The 19,532-nt window shown below is 39.4% G+C and overlaps 1 protein-coding gene across 1 annotated transcript in view; it reads left to right on the top strand.

Moving 5' to 3' along the window:
- LOC124614011 (cytoplasmic aconitate hydratase-like) overlaps window positions 1–19,532 on the top strand; it is a 321,152-nt gene that overhangs the window by 83,653 nt on the left and 217,967 nt on the right. Inside the window, exon 4 of the mRNA XM_047142827.1 lies at window positions 13,848–13,993. Within this exon, the coding sequence (XP_046998783.1) occupies window positions 13,848–13,993 (146 nt within the window). The remainder of the gene's footprint in view (window positions 1–13,847; window positions 13,994–19,532) is intronic.

Raw genomic sequence — 19,532 nt, 5'->3', positions numbered from 1 at the left:
GCGGAAAGACTTACCTTAGGGGGGGAAAAAGGACAAGTATACACTCGCTCGCGCGCGCGCGCGCGCGCGCACACACACACATACACACATATCCATCCGCACATACAGACACAAGCAGACATTTGTAAAGGCCACACACACCACACACACACAGAACTATAGGGGTTGCCCATCCCTGAGTTGGAAATCCCTACTGGTTGTCAGGAAGAAGTCCAAGGAACCTATGTAGCCTTGCCAGATGCAATAAGAGGATTAAATATTGCTTCATTTATTTCCCTGAATACATTCCGTTGCTGTATCTTCTTTGGAGGCTGGTGGCTTAGCAGGTTGGCGAGGAGTCGGGTAAACCCAGTTGCTGGCTAAGGCTGCCATATCTCAATGCATCAGCCTGTTGACTTCTAGTAAGTGGGTTACTGACCGTGATGTGGAAGGCATGCCCCGTCAGAAGCTCTGCATGAAGGTGACAGTGACAACTGTGTGTGTGTGTGTGTGTGTGTGTGTGTGTGTGTGTGTTCCACATGCCGTTCTCGGCATACACTGTGAGTGCTATCCCATCAGATGCACCATAGTGTCGGATACCGTGAGGTCATCTTGAATGCTGATCCTGGCCTGCAGGTTCATTAGGCCATTTGACCCGAGCAGTGCTGGAGTTTCAAGCAGTTTGTGCCACAGGCTGGGATGATGTGGTAGGCCCATGGACTAAGCATCTGTGGCAGTTGGTACAGGAGCCTGGCTTCTATCATCAGTGGCTGTGGATTGGTGGTACTCTCTTAAGATGGCAAGAGTAAGACTGGTACTGGAACAATCTCTCAAACAAGATGTTACAATACAGTAATCAGATAATTGAGTGGGAACACCATTGATCCTACAGATAGACTGATTCTAGGTTAGTGGGGTGTTGGGGAGAGACTTTGCTGTATGAAGTCATTTTATGTGACTGAATTGCTCTTATTCATTATGAGTCGTCAGTAGTCTTCAGTTTTGCTGTAGTGGCTTAATGAATTTGTCTGTGTCGTAACTGCTTTGTCAAACCTGTGATAGGTGGTGGTGTTGTATCCTACTTAGTATTTCTTACATAATGTTAAGAGGTGTAATGGAGGCAGATTGGTCTGCACTTAATTTTTTGCTGAGCTCGCTTGTACTCACCCACAGAAGTGTTGATGTTGCAGTCTTTGTGACAGACTAATTATGTTGAAATGTTTATGCCTAGCAGCTGGATCATATTGATACTTATGTGTGCAGGAGCAATGCTGTGGTTTAGAGCCTTAGAAGAATGTTCTCTTCAGTTTCCTTACTACCATGGTATTCATCAAAAATTTTACTATTTCATTGTCTTCTAATTAATTATCTTACATACTTACATTTACTCTCAATCTTTGGGTCCTTCAATCACAACGGACAGCTTACCTTAGTTTAATATAATCTTCATAGTTCAATTTGTTATACATTTTGTCCATTCGACACTCTTACTTGCTATTACGAATCAGTTCCATGAGAATCTCATGAACAGTTGCTTCTTTTGCACAAGTGATTTGTCATAGATAAATGTGAACTGCCTCAAATAAATGCTGGTATCCTGATAACGCTAGCGTTACACTGACCATAATGATAGTCCGTTGACATTTCTCTTGATATGCTGTAGCATTTGATCTACTGAAATTTGTCCTTTCTCTGAAATGATTAATTCATCTGCTATTTGTAGCAAAGTGGGATGCAAGGTACTATTCAGGAAGGTTCGGTTTTAAATGGGTAACACAGTTGGAGGTTTTTCTGGCCAATACAAGATTGGTAGAGTCGCTACAATTATCTTGGTACCTGTATTTCTAGCAGGAAGGTGAATCTGGGTTATGGCTGTGTCATATTTGTTCACATTAACTGAAAACCCACTCTGTATTAACTCTAGTTGTGTCATACCAGTAAATATTTTATTATTGTAACAATTTACGGCTGCTGTTTTTGATGAGAACATAGAATACATCCATTGATTGCCAACCGACTGACTGTGTGGTTCTGGCATTGATGCTATCTTCTTGCACTCTGGTGCCTCCATATTTCCTAGGAATAACTGAATTCCACATGCTCCCTTGTTGGAACATAGTACCAGAGCTTTACAAATAATGACTAACTGCTTGACACAATTGCTAAAATCTTTTACTGACATAACAACTTGTGTATCCCGTTGTTCCAAAATGCGTAACACTTCACCAGTTTGAAACTGAACCCACTTACTGATTGGCTTCCATTTGACTGGATACAGATGGATTGTAAACCATTGGTGATGAGATTTTAAACATACTACTGAAAATTGCATGTTGATGTTTATTCTAGACCGATCTGAATAAAGCTCAATTGTACAAGGTGTACAACTTTCCTTCTGCCGTTTGCCAATAGGAGCGACAAGGTTAAGTAGCGCATGAAAGAAACAGATCGCAGATGTCAGGCAGTTAGTTTGGACCTCGGCCAACATAACCTCATTCAAACATTAGTTGATTTGTGTCTGCATCATAAAGTGGTTCTTGATTGAAAATGTCAGTTTACACGCCTAATTCTCGTCATTTGTGGGAGGTGTTACTGGTTTGTTTCAATGTGAAGAAAACTAGCAGCCGAGTCTCTTCGAACGCTGTCAAGTACGTATGGTAAGGACACTAATAGTGAAAGAACATGTTGCCAGTGGTTTCAGTGCTTCAAGAACGGTAATTTTTACGTTGTAGTCCGGCATAGTGATGGAAGAGTTGAAGATTAAGAATTGGAGACATTGCTGAGTGAAGACTCACATCAAATTCGAGAAGAATTGGTACGATTAGTGGGAGTGACATAGCAAGCCATTTCAAAACATCTCAAGGCTATGGGCATGATTCAGAAAGAAAGAACTTGAGTCCCGCATGAGCTGTAACCAAGAGACGTTGAATGGCATTTGTGTGTTTGTGAACAGTTGCTTCAGAGGCAAAAACAGAAGGGATTTCTGCATCACATTGTGACTGGAAACTAAAAATGGTTTCATTACAATAACCCTAAACACACAAAGTCGTGGGTATATCCAGGCCATGCTTCCACGTCGATGGCCAAACTGAATATTCAGAATATTCACGGCTCCAAGATCATGCTCTGCAGTTGGTGGGACCAACTCAGTGTCGTGCACCATGAGGTGTTAAAACCAAGTGGAACAATCACAGGTGATCGTTATTGAATGCAATTAATGCTTTTGAGTAGAGCATTAAAAGACAAGTGGCCGCAGTACAGCGAGAGGCATGATAAAGTGATTTTGCAACACGACCCCACGTGGCAAAAGAGGTCAGAATGTACTTGGAAACATTAAAATGGGAAGTCCTACCCCACCTGCCGTATTTTCCAGATATTGCTCACTCTATCACCTGTTTAGATCAATGGCGCATGGCCTGGCTGACGAACACTTCTGATCTCATGAAGTAATCACAAATTGGATCGATTCGTGGATCACTTCAAAAGATGAGCAACTTTTTCGACTTGGGATTCGTACACTGCCCGAAAGATGGGAGAAAGTAGTGGCCAGTGATGGAAAATACTTTGAATTATACATGTGTAACCTGTTTGTTTCATTAAAGCTTCAAATGTTGGGGAAAAATGGCAGAAGCTAAGTTGTACACCTTGAAGCAGCACCAAAGAACAGTGCTATATTACGTTTAACCATAGGTACAAGATGTCATAACCCTTTCAGAAATTACTTTTGTACTCGCTGTAGTCCTAATAGAAACAGCTGTGGTGGTGTACTTGGATGTCCATGAGTGGCATGTTGACTTGCTTGTAGTACTCTTTCTGCTTCTACTCTGGCACTTTCAAAGCCATTAGCAAGTGCCCATTGCTATCTGGCCACTACTAGTTTCTAATCTAGTGTACTCAAATGATTTAGGATCTCTTTCAGATCTGTATAAAGTGCATAGCTTTCGTTATGTTCAACAGTCCCTGTGTTGTATGACAACTCAGTTGTTTGTGTATTTGTGGCCATTTCCTGTGATACCCCTATTGCACTATTTAAATTTGTGATGTCCTCATTATCTGCTGTCCACAATATCCTTTCTAACAGTTTTCCACCAGCATCTAGCCAACCCGTCTTCTTTCACACTGATGTTTCTGGAATTGTCCTTGTCAGTTACTGTAAATGAGCCCTAAGTTTTTTGTAGGAAAACTACAGCTCCTGACTTTCTTACCTCCCAAATACGAGGGTGAGTCAAATGAAAACCTTAAATTTGTATTAACAAATCGAAATTTTGTGCCGTTATCCTGTAAGTTGGTAAGTGTGCTACAAACAGCGTGCAGAATGGCCTGTAGGTGGCAGCATAGTGCAGATGCACACATACCATCGTAGTATCAGTATAAAGATGGCCGCCCCACTAGTGACTTGCACCAGGGAAGAACAGCGTTCTGTTATTCGGTTTTTGTGTAGTGAAGGTGCGAAACCTATTGAAATTCATCGACGAATGAAGGTTCAATACGGTGTGGTATGTTTGTCACAGCAGCAAGTCTACGAATGGAGTAGGAAGTTCGCAAATGGTGCGACTTCAGTGGAAGATGCTCCTCATCCAGGTTAGGCACATTAAGTTGTGACTCCACAGAACATTGCAGCAGTTGAAGCCATAGTGAAGGAAAACCGCTGAGTTACACTGAATGACATTGCGGCATGTTTACAGATTAGTCAAGGGTCAGCACACCACATTGTGCATCATGTGTTCCAGTTTCATAAAAAGTGTCTGCAAGATGGGTGCCACGATAGCTGACTCCTGAAATGAGAGAATGATGTGTTGATGCTTGTGAAGAACATCTTCAAAGGTGATGGCTTCCTTCCAAGAATCGTTACTGGGGACAAAACCTGGGTTTACTTCCACCAACCGGAAACGAAGAGAACGATCAAGGAATGGCGCCATTCCTCATCACCAAAACCAAAGAAGTTTCGAACAGAACCACCAGTAGGGAAGGTTATGCTGACTCTCTCTTGGGATGAAAAAGGTGTCATTTTGGAGCATTTCATGCCTAGAGGGACCACTGTCACCATTGCGTCATACACAGATCTCCTAAAAAATCATCTGTGGCCTGCAATCAAATCAGTGACGTGGATTGCTGTCAGCAGGTGTCCTTTTGCAACATGTCAGTGCAAGGCCCCACACTGTGTGTACAGTAGTTGCAACAATCACAGACCTGCATTTTAAGTGTCTTCCTCATCCACCATACTCACCAGACCTTGCCCCAAGTGACTTCCATATGTTTGGACCACTCAGACGCAGTGGGAGGAAAGAAGTTCCGTTCTGATGAAGAGGTACGCCACGCGGTGCATGAGTGGTTGTGCGGACTACCTAATACATTTTTTTCTAAAGGAATTTATGCACTTTGTAAGTGCTGGAGGACTTGCATTCAGTGTGGGGGAGATTATGTTGAAAAGTACCACTTCTGCACAATAAATAATATTTAAAAACATATTTAATGTTTTCATTTGACTCCCCCTCGTATTAAATGGGGGTTTAGTGACCACTTAAGACTTTTGAGGACCATGGCTGGTTGCCATAAGAATAAGATTCTAGTGTCCAATGACTGGATCTTAATTGCATGTGCTTCTCATGCATGTAATCTTTTGTTTGTACATGCTTGGTTACTATGGGCCCCTAGCCTTTGCTGCATTGCTTCCTTTCCATGCTGCAGGCTTATACTTTCACTAACCCTTTCCCCCTCCCCTCTGCCTCGCCATTGGATGGTTTTCTTGGTACCAACGCTGCTTGGGCTTCACGTTTCCACTTCCAACATATTCTACAACTTTTCATTAAATAAACATGTGGTGCCCGTTGTTGGGTTTGACCTTCCACAAATTTTCAAAATTATCTAGAAGTGCAGATCATGCAGGGAAAGTCACCCAGTGCGGTGTGGGCTCCACCTTTGTGCGTATCCATCTGTGCACCCTGTCCTTTATACAATAGTACTCCCAAAACCCACCACGGTTCATGACTGGGGGATGGGGATTCTGAGCAACGGATTACTGACGAGGTAGCTGTTGCTAAGGTTGGTTAGCACCTATGGGGAGAGCCCCCTTTCAGAATGGGTGGCAGCGTGGCGGATCAGTTGCAAATGAAGTGTATGAAGTAGTATCCCACTGGTGGCCACAGAGCCCCAGCAGTCTCTACGAAAGGGCAGTCCTCTCATCAGTGCAGAGATGTGACACTAAAATGTTCCCTTCCCTGGCTACACCGTGGGAGGAATGTAGGACTAAATGGCAAGCAAAGCAGTAATCCTCACAATACTTGGTTTGTACAAGGAATAGTAGTGATTCCTTCTTAGCTACAGAGCTCTTGTTCTTTGTGGAGAGCTTATAAGACAAGTTGGGGGAAATGGCAGCCATCTCTGAAATGAAAAGTGGCTCAGTTTTGATCAAAATGGCATCCCCTGCCCAATTGCAGGCACTGCTCACTTGTAACAAGCTGGGTGACATACCGGTGACTGCCACACCTTATAAGTCTAAATTCAGTCCAGGGCATCATTTTCCAAGGGGACCTGCTCTTACAATCTGATGATGATCTACACAAAAGCTGGAGCGACTGGGTGTAGACTTTGTCGTGTACATAGGCCGCCGAAGGACAATAGGGTTGCTACTGATGCCATCATCTTGGCTTTCGAGGGTGATCTATTGCTTGAATAGATCAAGGTGATGGGTATACGATGTGATGTGAAACTGTATGTCTCCCACACCCCCCCTCCCCTTCCCCTCTGCCGCATGCAGCACTTAAAGTGTTTGAAATTTCGGAACCTGTCTTTGCTTTGCAGTGCTTGCCCCACCTTTAGTGATTGTGGATGAGCACTCCATGTGAACCCTCCCTGTGCACTTCCACCCATCTATGTCAACTGTGGAAAGTGCCATTCTTCCTGTTCATCAGACTGCACTGTTTTGCAGAAAGAAAAGAAAATACAAAAATACAAGACTGGGTAAACTTGGTTAGCAAGAGGCCAAGAAAAAATATGAGCACTTCCACCCAGCATATCAAACAATGTCATGTGCTACAGCTACAATCACCCCACCCCTTTTGGCGATGGTACTCCCACCCGTTGCACCATGTACAGTGGGCCTTCAGGGTGGCTCAACCATGTCTGCCCCATGACGGGTGGGGACTCCCCTCTTGCTGCTTCATCCACACCTGCTTTCAGATCAGTGGCTTCCCACCCACTAGAGACATTGATCCCCACCTCCCAGTCACACACAAACCACCTTCCTCCAGCTTATCTCATCAGGAAGGGATCTCTCGGGCACTTTTTTCCAAAACTTCTGCTGGTCTTTAACTAGGCACCAGCCAGTGGCTTAAGGAGCCACAGGCTGCTAGTCAGAGGGCTTCGCAATCATCATCTTTACCTGAAACTAATTCAGAGAAACCCTCACAATTATTGAATTACTCTAAGGAGAGGGAGGACAAGAAAAAGTCCTCCAAGGAGGAGTACATTCAGATGAGCCCCCTTGCCACCATATCCCACCTGTTCCGCTCCTGTGGCAGAGATGGAGATTCCAGCAGCACCTGACACAACGGTTTGCACGACACACAGGAGTTTGGAATGTGTATCTATTGATGCCACAACCCCTCAATCAGTGGCAGCAGATGACCCTAAGGCATAACCTGGCCCCCATGGTCCATTCATGGCCTCACTGTACATCGACAACTTCATTCTGTAGTGGAATTGAAGTGTTTCCCACCACCTGGCTGAGCTATGACATCTATTAAGCACTTTATCTGCCTCCTGCATTGACCTTCAGGAGACTTGGTTTCCAGCAACACAGACCCCAGCCTTTCATGGATAGCGGGAGATATTATAAGAATTGTGCTGTCTTTAACAGTGTGTCGGGCAGAGTTTTCACATCCTGTAGTGAAATTGTGCCCCTTAAAACACTTTTTAAGGCTGTGCCTGTTCAAACAAGGGCATTTCAGGATATTACCATCTGCTATGTTTACCTCCTTCCTGAAGTGTCCCAGAACATGCTGTTTGCCCACCATTCCTAATCTTGCGTGATTTCAATGCCCATAACCCTTGGTTGGGTGGAACCATGGTCACTGGCTGTGGTAAGGACATACAAAATTTACTGGCACAACTTGACCTGTGCCTCTTGAATACTGATACTCTACACAATCGAGTGTGGTGCATGGAACCTTCTTGGCCATTGACCTTTCCATTAGCAGCTCATGTCTTCTCCCATCCATCTACTGGAGGGTCCATGATGTCCCATGTAATAGTGACCACTTCCTGATCTTCCTGTCCCTGCCTTAGTGTTGCTCCCCTGGATGCCTGTGCAGATGGGCTCTCATCAGTGTCGACTGGGATGCTTTCACCTCTGCTGTCTACCTTTGCTCCTTGTCACATGCAAATATCGATGAGACAGTCCAGAAGACAACTACAGTCATTCTTTTGGCAGCTAATTTAGCGATCCTCTGTTCCTGAGGCCTACCCTGATCCAAGACAGTATCTTGGTGGTCGTTGGATATCAGAGGCCATTAGAGATCATAGGTGGGCTCTCCAATGCCATAAGTAGCACTCATCGATGGAGTACCTCATTGCCTTTAAGTGGTTCCACGCCCTGATTCCACCATGTAATAAAAAGACGGAAGCAAGACTGCTGGGTCAGAAAGGTTTGGTTCATCCCAAGGCCATCTGCCACCAATTTTTCTCACCCTTGGCACAGCCCAAGGTTTCGAAATAGTCTACATTGATGACTCGATGTTTGCTGGTCATGTAAGCTTTGCTTATACTCACGTGGGACATACTGAACTGCTCTCCTTGCTGGATGGCTGTGGTGTTTTCACTGCGGAGTTGGTAGCCATCTCTTATACTCTTGAGTATATCTGTTTCTACACTACTGAGTCCTTTCTCATCTGCAGTGACTCCTTGAGAAGTTTGCAAGGTCTTGACCAGTGGTATTACGCCATCAAGTTTTAGGTGCCTGAAATATGGAATGGCTCACTTTGACTGCACCAAACAATGGGTGTTCAAGGAAAATACAAATATGGGGAGGTCCTCCAAGCAGGCCTCTCACAAGGACTCTACCATCCTTTGCTGGTTCTGCATCAGCCATACTTAGCTGATTCATGGTCATCTCCTACACAGCGTGGATCCACCCCACTGGTGTTGTGGCTCCAATTTGACAGTGATCCCCATTTTGTTGGACTGCCCCAACCTAGCTGTCCTACGACAGACCTTTACATCTCAATGACTCGCTATCCCAGGTGTTAGGAGACAGTGCCCCAGTGGCTGACTTAATTTTATGTTCAGTTCATGAAGCAGGCCTTCACCACTCTCTTTAAGGGAGTGCCACTTAACCTTATCAGCCCATTGAGGGTTTGGCAGAACACACTGTTATCACCTCTTCGTGTGCACACAAGAAACTGGCCACATGTAATGAGGACATAGCATGAGTAGCCAAAGCGTAGCCAAAGCGTCTGTAGCCTCAAAGACAACTCCAAGGAGATGTCCAGTCGATATGAATCATGACATATAAAGATAATTCTAAGATTTAAAAAAAACCATAATTATAACCATTACATAGTACAGTCGTAAGTGAAAAATGTACAAAAACCACAAGCATAAGTTATAAAAAACAATGTTTTTTTTCTATGAAAGTAAAATAACCTAAAACAAACATCTTTGAAACACAGTTAAAACAAGAGCACCAAATTCTGGTACAATATATAATTGTGTCGCACATCCTTACAGACAGGGACACGGGAACAAATAATTTTGATTAAGGTTCCCAGCATATTACTGAAAAAGCTACATCATGAAAACAAGAAAAAACTAACCAGGGCTAAACAGTATGAGGGTCACAGCGTTAAGATGATAAGAAACATGAAAGACATAAATGAATTTGACATAGTGCACAGGGATGTACTGTGCTGTGTAAATTGTATATACTCGACACTGTAGTGAGACATGGCTTTCCTTCCACCCTTTAAAACAATTTCAGAGTGATTACTGCATTTCATGTACCGTAACATATGCAGTATGTAAAGTCCACTGAGTATAAAGTATCAAGTGACCACATTTTTCACTGTGAGCTCTCCTAATTAATTGCTGTAGGTTTCTCAATTAGAAATATCAAACTAACTGTGAGCACTAAAGACAAGCTATGATGTGAAACTATAATATGCAAAGGAATTAAATCTTTTAAGCAAAATTGCTTGATAAACATGCAGAAATAATGGCGTGGTTGGCACTCTTTCCCTTCGTCTCCCTTTTTGTCCCTCTCCTCGTGGATTACCCACAATATCCGAATATATGAGATCAATATGGAACATCAGATAAATAACTATTGAGCTTATAAAAGTTATTAAAAAACCAAGAAAGAACAGGGTCATAAGCTTTAGGCAATTAAATATTGTATTGAATGGGACATTGTATGAACAAAACTAGATGACTGAAAAACATAAAATCAAAAAATATAAAAACAATTTTCAACCATTACAACTCGTCAACACTCCTAAATTACTAATTGCAGCAGAGACCAAGAGAACTCAACTCCAATTGCCTAAACCTGAGAACCCTGATTATTCCTTGGTTTTTGAATAACTTTTATAAGCTCATTAGTTACGTCTGGTGTTTCATATTGCTCTCAAACATTTGGATACTGAATATTGATAATGTCATATGGGATTATTTTTTGGGGTAATTCATCAAGCCAAGCTAAAGTTTTCCGGGCACAAAAACGTGCAGTAAGAATTATATGTGGTGTGAACTCAAGAACATCCTGCAGAAGCCTGTTTAGGGAACTAGGGATACTAACTACAGCTTCCCAGTATATTTATTCCTTAATGAAATTTGTCATTAAAAATATATCACTTTTTCAAACCAACAGCTCAATTCATGGAATCAATACTAGAAATTAGAATAATCTTCACAAGAATTTAAAGTCACTTAGTCTTGTACAAAAAGGTGTGCATTATTCAGGAACATACATTTTCAATAACTTGCCAGCAGCCATAAAAAGCTTAACAACCAATGACATTCAGTTTAAGAGAAGCCTAAAGGATTTATTGGTGGCCAACTCCTTCTACTCCATTGATGAATTTCTTAGTAAAACCAACTGATTTGTATATAAGTACAACATAACTTCTGCACAATTTCAGTGCAGTGATGTGTTCATTGAAAATTTGTGTGTGTGTGTAAGTATAATCTGACTTCTGCACCATTTCAGTGCAGTAATGTGTTCATTGTAAATAAGTATTACAGTAGTTGTATTACATGTTTATTACCTTATAAATAAATAAAAAACGTTTTTTATTTTAAATTCAGTGCATTAGTATTTGTAAAATGACTCTTAGTGTTCATTAAAAATGACGATCATTCCACTTGGGACCTGTGGAATGGTACATTAGCTTATTTGTTTTAGTTGTAAATATTTGTCATGTATTGTTGTTTTTCTGACATGTTCCACATCCAGGAGGACCACCTCACTACGGATCAATTGGAATGAAAGTAAATCTAATCTAATCTAATCTGCAGAAATGGATTCTGTATAACTCCTATTTGACTATAAGTTAGCTGTGTGTGCTACATTATTTCAGCCCCACATGTGGACATGAAACTATGCTTTTACTGACAGGTCTTCTGCATACTATCTTTAAAGAACCCTTTATCAAGTCATTGAGTTGTAATACTGTGTACCATGTACTGTTTAATCCTGATTAGTTTTCTCTTATTCCCATGATGATGTAGCTTCTCAGTATGATACTGGGAACCATAATCAAAATTATTTGTTCCTTGTCACTGTCTGTGTTAATGTGGTAAATTAAATTATACATTGTACGTAGAATTTGGCTTTCTTGTCTTAATTATGTTTCAGAGATTTTTGTCATTGGTCACTTTATTTACATTATTGTCATGTAATGGTTACTAAACAGATAGTAAAACTGGACATCATCTTGGGGTTGTCTTTGATGCTACAAGTGGTTGGCTACTCATGCTATATCCTGACTACATGTAGCCACCCCACTCCCCCTGCGGGTCCGGGTGTTAGAAATAGGCCAGAGGTATTCCTGCCTGTCGTAAGAGGCGACTAAATGGAGTGTCTCACTTTTCGGCCCCATGAGTTTAGGTCCCATTCTATGGTTTGACCTGTCACTTTCAAAATTCTACAGAAGTGTGACTGTTGTTGGATCCCATTTTTGTCATGTGTGATCAGCCATAGTGCAATATGACCTTTCCGACTCTTTTGTGTAGTCTATAAGTTCTTGATAAATTACTAATTTTATGCTTTATTTACAACAGTAAATCTAATGTTTACAACAAGCTCTTACAGAAGTTTTTTGTTGCGCATGATTATAACGTTGGTGGATATAGTGCTGTTATGTGAGGATACTCAACATTGAGGCATACAATTGTTGAGTTGGTATATGTTGTAAGCCCCAATGATTGACCCTCTCTGAGCTACCAGATGAGTTAATTTGAATGTGGAATGGCTGCTTATGTCAAACAACACAAATTATCTCTGTCCTGCAGAATCTTGAGGAAAGAACTGATTATACCAAATACTCCTAATTGATGTATTTACTTCTGAGTGCAAATTATTATAAGTGATATACAGGAAAATGAAGTACTTTATTTAGAAACGCACATTTTCAATAATTTGTAGTCAACCATACAAAGTTTGACTACTTATAAAGCACAGTTTAACTATTGCATTTGAGTAGTGAGACATTTCTGATCATTTCCCCTGCTTAAGAGACTTATTGATGAATATATTAACAGTATCTCACATTGGAGTGCTATGTAGTATCTCCTCTGCACATGTACTGCACTACACGGCAATCAATATAAGAAAGTGCTATTGTTTTTTGCTGTGCCTGGGAATTATTATTTTACTGTGTATACATTGTGTTTACACTAGGTAGTAAGTTTTGAATCAATTTGTAAATAAAATGTCAGTACAATGAACAATCAATACACAGAAGGTAATTACTGATGTCCATGAATGTCTTCATAGTATATTAACAGCAAATAATTAATCAGTAGGTAGAGTTTTTGTTGGAGAATAGAAATGAGCACAGTTTTTCCATCTTATGAGGAAGGCAACATATTTAGAATAAGTAAGTTGGTAAGTTGGTTTAAAAGCCAAGCAACATGCCAAGGATTGTCAGAGTAGCTGTAAAGAATCTGTCTTATACCAGTTACCATATTCAAACTAAAGAGTCTACTTACACCAATGGGTATATCAGTAGAATAAAAGCTTAAGAAATGTCAGAGGAGAAGGTGCAAAATGATGTGCCATTAGAGAGAGAGAGAGAGAGAGAGAGAGAGAGAGAGAGAGAGAGAGAGTCTTTTTCCAAAAAGTGAGTTCGGTTAATTTTTTTGACTAGGAGCTTTCGTACTTCTGCCATGAATCTTCTTTATTGTGTTGGTATGAAAGTATATAATGAAAGTAGATCTCCTAATTTGCTATTTAAACATTACTGCCTTATTACATATTGAGATCTTTCAGTTTTATGCCCAACATGTATTTGTTGTGTTATTAGCACCCTTATAAGAAATTATCAATGCAAAAATTTCAATGTAGTTTTTAGACACCTTTATTGCATGTGTAGGTTTTATTAAAATTTGGGGTGATTAGTTACAAATGATATGGAAACACATTGGTTTCAATAGTGTAAGAAAATACTTTCAAAACCATGTGTATGTTACTTCAAATACTGCAGCCCAAAGGAGGATTCTTTAAAAGTTTATTTGCCATTTTATGTTCAGTATTTTCAGATAGATGCACATAATTTAGTGAGACTTCTACTAAAGAAAGTGTAACTTGTCATTTAGATGTATTAAACAGTTTTTGAGAGTGATGTTTTTGAAGATATTCTTTTCCCAATCAGGATTTGACTGGAGTACCAGCAGTTGTTGATTTTGCTGCAATGCGAGATGCTGTTAAAAAGCTGGGTAGTGATCCACAAAAAATAAATCCTATTTGTCCATCAGATCTAGTAATAGATCACTCAGTGCAGGTGGACTTCTTCAGGATGTAAGTTAAAAACTTTGGTTCATCATATTTTTTGTAGATAGTTCTGCAGAGCTTCAGTGTATTTGAAGAATGACATTATGGTACCATCTAAAGCTGCTTTAAGGGATATTTATTCACAGACAACCAGTTGGTCAAGCGACCATCTTTAAGTCCAAATATTAATAACGAGATGAAACAGTGGATGATGCAACTGAAAACAATTATGTATTTGAAGACAGGGAATCTTCCTTTAAATTAATGTGGGTCAGTCAGTGATCTAAAGCTGGTGTATTCAAACTGGTTGTCTTTGAATAAACATGTGTAACAACAGCTTTTAGTGATTCTATGATGCCATTCTTTTTTATCATATTACTGTTGTACATGTCCCAGTTAATTTAATCCCCATGTGTGTGTCCTTCATCATGACAAAAATTATTCTCTCTTGCAAGGACAGTGCCTTAATGCTGTACTGACTTGGAGAATGGAGAATTTCCAAGATACTCATATAAATGTGATTAATTTTGCCAACAGATTCTGTCTGTAAGAAGTATTTTAAAAGAAGACGAAGAAAATCTAGGGCTTGCAAATGAGAAATTCGGCCACTATACATATATTAGAATACTGGAGAAAATCGTTACCAGTTTAATCAGCTTTAGAACGAGACTATGACATTCAGGTGAAACAAGAAGGAAAATTAGTCCAGAATGAAATATATAACAAATGAAATAAATCATAGTAAATGGACTGTAATTGTCATCGCTTAAATAAATTACAGCATGAAGACCAGTTGTGGAGACAGTACAAAATTAGCTCACTAGATCATGCGATGATCAAAGTTCGAGAATTAGACTGAACAGTGATTGCAGTCTCTTATTTATGTATTAGTTGCTGTTGTTACATATGACCTTTACCCTAGAAGTTATTGCCATCTGTGTTTCACTATTGCTGAAGCACAGCACTATGAAAAATTGGAGGGGGTGTCAGCTGCTGGTTCTATACAGCAAATGAGAGAGCAGTGAGCACAAGAGACAATGTAACATTCTCATGTTAGTATAGGCAAAATCTGCTAAGTGTTAGGGGGGGGGGGGGGAGGGAGCTACGTTCTTGGGTCACACAGTACTCACAACCTCAGAAATAGGACATACTCAGAAGACACAGTCAAATATTTGTGACAATGGAGACACAACTTCCACATCTGTCCTATTAGAAAGACGATGATGACAATGGTTAAAAATAGCGATACCACAGATGAGTGATTTAGTAAACAAAACAGGCTGTGAAGACAGAAATTAATGTCAATAATTTATATTTATTTATTTTCTCTTGTTTTATAAAAACGTAGACAATTAATAAATGACAAAAATTTAGAATTGGTGTAATGTGCTCATTTTGAAGAATGCTGTAAGCATCGCCATCGTACAGCTGTTTTTATTTTGGGTGTGGCAGGAATCTGAGAGTAGATTTATAGTATTGGTGCCCTCTTTTAGTTTTTTTTTTTTTTTATGTCTGTCAGAAGGTAAGTCCAGCAAAGTCAAAGCAATTTGATTGCATCCTCTTGAAGGTTCCGTCTCCAGTCAGTTGCAAAAATTGATGCTTTCCCTTTCTTGCTCCTTGGTATGGATGATGATGCACAGATTGTTTAATCATATTTGTGTAGAATAGAAAACCTCATGGGCTGATAGAGCTGGAAGAGACTGGTTTTACTGCGTTTCAAAGTAAATCTGAACAACCATAGGATTATTTTCCTTCATTATATCATAAAACTGCTTTGCACGAATTTTATGTCATCTGTGTCTATTTCATAGTTCATTCTTCTTCAGATATGTTTCTCCTTTTATTTCCATTAAATCAACCTTACAAGTGGAGCAGGTTTTGATATGAGGTGGCCTGAATGATAGATTGAAATTTTTGTAAAATATGTGGTTGTATTTTGATTTTTCCACAGAACCTCTTGAACATCTTATTGACTCTGAAATCTGAAGACAAATAACCTCTCGTAGACTTCCCTCTTCCATGGCGGCTCTCTCTGCAATTATATTTTTTAATATCAATCTTAATAGCAGTAGTTACCTCCTTATGGTCCTTTCTTGTTCTCTCGCCTCCTCTATTTTTCCTATGGCAACTTTCCTCCTCTATGAAACTTGCTTGCTAGATAGGAGGCCAGAGGAAAGGCTTCTGGGGATGTGCAAGCGATTTACATTGCTTGAGGAAATACCTTCATTTAAAATCACAAGAGAAAAGCTTCATGATTACGAAGACTAGGTACCATGACTGACCTGGAAAATATACCCAGGTACAAATGTGAGTTAAATTCATAATGTAGTAGTAATGAAGAGTAAGCTGAAATCCAAAACAATAAGTCAGAACATATGATTAGATGCTGACTTGTGTGTTGAGGCTAGTTCAGCAACAGAGATCAGAACTGTAATAAAGAAGTTAATAATTATGGCCTCCATCAGACAGCAAAGACACAGGTAGAAAAATCTGAGACTCTAACTTATCACTTATTTATTTTATTCAAAATCTAGGAATGCTACAGGAAAACGTGACACAGACAGGGTTTAAAAAAACTACATACGTAAAATTTGAGTGTGTTTGGAGGAGATAAATAGAAACACATTTTTCATGTGACAAAATGTCACAGGTGTGCCCATTTTCCCTTGGAGATCCCTCACTGTAGACTGATTTTTGCCAGTTGTTGGAGTAGGATGAGCCACCACATTCTCCTGACCTCACTCCTGTACGTTTCTGTTTGTGGAATGGAATGAAGGATTTGGTGTGTGAGACACCAATGGACACTCCAGAAGAGTTGGTTGTCCATTTGGCTGAAGCTGCAGCCAGCATTTACGAAACCCCAGTTTTGAGTGTGTTACACAGTTGTTAGCATGCAGATACCAGCTGTGCGTTAATATATACAGACAAAATATTCAGCAATATCTCTAAAATAGTATTCACCACACAGCAGTTCTAACATCATTTCTGAACATCATTAGTGTTAAAACCTTTAAGGACACAAGTGGGGCAAATGATGCCCCAGTGACGTATTTCTCACTAAAGTGTTTTGTTTCTTTTTATCTCCTCCTATACATTTAAATTTTGTATACATATTTTGTACATCCTGTCAGACAAAAATCAAACAATGGAAAATCCAGGATGAAATGTAAACATATTATGAAAAGGAAAGTTGCTACTCACCATATAGTGGAGATGCTGAGTTGCAGATAAGCACAACAAAAAGACTGTCACAAATAAAGCTTTTGGCCAGTAAGGCCTTTGTCAAAAACACGCACACGTGATCGCAGTCTCAGGCAACTGAAGCCACACTGCAAGCAGCAGCACTACTTCGTTAGTTAGCTGTGTGTTAAATTGATCAATCTTACAGTAATCATTATGATGTGGGAAGTGTCAAGTGCATAATAAATACACATGTGAATCAAGTTGTATTTTCCTTTCCTTCCAGCTTAAAATTTTTATTACCTACACCATTCCCTTAAATGGCACAAAATGTGTTTATTTTATCTGTAGATTTATTTATTCCTATTCAAGAATTCATCTGTGGTATAGGAGGAGTTGTCAGGAGATTTGATCTCAATTTATTTTTGAAACTATTACGGCTGTCTGTCAGACATTTTATTTCATCTGGTAATTTATCAAAAAGTTTTACAGCAGCTTATTTTACCCCTTTCTTGACCAGAGATAGGTTAAGTAGAGGATTTTGTAAGTCTTTCTTTCTTCTGACATTATAAGCACGAATGTCACTGTTGTTTTGAAACTGGTCCATATTGTTGAGAACAAATTTCATTGCTGAGTAAATGTACTGTGAGGCTGTTGTAATAATTTCTGACCTTTTAAACAGATGCCTACAAGATGTGCGACTATGGGTCCCATACGTTATTCTAACCACTTTCTTTTGAACATTGAAAACTTTTTGCATAAGCGTTGAGTTACTCCAAAATATTATTCTATATGACATCAGAGAGTGAAAGTATCCAAAGTATGTTAGCTTGATAATTTCTGTATCCTCAAAATTAGCAATTATTCTGATTGCAAAAGTTGCTGAATCTTGTCACTTAATGAGATCCAAAATATGAACTTCCCAATTAAGATTATCATCTGTATGTACATACCTAAAACATAGTATGCTCTACCCTGGCTACTGACTTCTGTTGTGTTACATTTATTGAAGGAACTGTACTCCTTGCAGTAGAAAATTGGATGTACTGCTTTTTTTCAAAGTTCAGAGCAAGCCCATTCGCAGAAAACCAATCAATAACTTTTCCATAGACATTATTTGTATCATTTTCTATTGGAGTTTCTTTTACTGGATTAAAAAATGTCTCTTGTATCATCAGCAAACAGTCTCAGTTTAGTTTAGATTCTTGTTTTAGATAAGAAGGGGGTCATTCACATATATCAGGAACAGAAGGGGACCCATTATCGACCCCTGTGGAACACCTAATGTAATTTCAGCCCAGTTAGGTGAAGTGGGAAACTTCCTTAAATCACTTAAACCATATAAAGAAACCTTTTGCTTCCTGTTCTGTAGATATCACTGAAACCACTCATATGCTGTTCCATTTGTACCGTAGAATTGTGATTTCTGTAACATAATGTCATGGTTCACACAATCAAATGCTTTGGATAAAAGGCACAGAAAATTCCAATTGGTGAGATTTTACTATTTAAAGTCTCTATTATGTGGGCACTGAAATTATATATTGCTGTTTCAATAGAACAGCGTTTTTGAAATCCAAACTGTGATTTACTAAGTGTCCCATTATTGTTGAAATTGCTAACCACGCTTGTATACATTACTTTCTTGATGATTTTTGAAAATGCTGTAAGCAAGGATACTGGCCAGTAATTGACATTTGTGGTGTCCCCATTTATGTAGGGAAGCTTGACAATGACATACTTTAAACTGTAGGGAAAAGACTCTGCATTAGTGATGCATTAAAGATGTGACTCTGAACATCAGCTGCAACTGCTCCACATTGTTTTTAATATCTTGTTAGAGATGTCATCTACTCCAACAGAACATTCATTTTTCAAAGATTTAATGTTTTTTCCTTATTTCACGAGAAGTTGTTACATGAAAATTAATCTGATAAGGATTTCTTAGAACTGACTCTTCCATGTAGTGCTTGGCTTTTTCTTTTGAACTATTCTCACCAATTTTTTCACCTACACTTAAGAAATGGTTGTTAAATACATTAACTACTACTGTTGATTAAGATGGTCTCATCCTCTTTAATAGTAATACTACCTACTGCAGTAGTTACTTTCCCTGTCCCTCTTTTAACAACATCCATATTGATTTTATTTTATTGCCTGAGTTGTTAATTTCATCTCTGATATACATATTTTTTGATTTCCTAACAACTTTTCTCAGTATGTTACAATAATTTTTGTAGTATAAAATTGCATCTGGATCTTTACTAATTCTTGCTCTCTAATAGTTTTCTTTTTCTTTTTGAAGACACTTTAATACTTGCAGTAATCCAAGGTTTCTTTGAAAACTGAGTAATTTTTTTTTGGCAACGATGTTCAAAAAGGGATA

Source organism: Schistocerca americana, chromosome 4, assembly GCF_021461395.2.
Source record: "Schistocerca americana isolate TAMUIC-IGC-003095 chromosome 4, iqSchAmer2.1, whole genome shotgun sequence".
NCBI lineage: Eukaryota > Metazoa > Arthropoda > Insecta > Orthoptera > Acrididae > Schistocerca > Schistocerca americana.
This window is presented reverse-complemented; position numbering and strand designations above follow the sequence as displayed.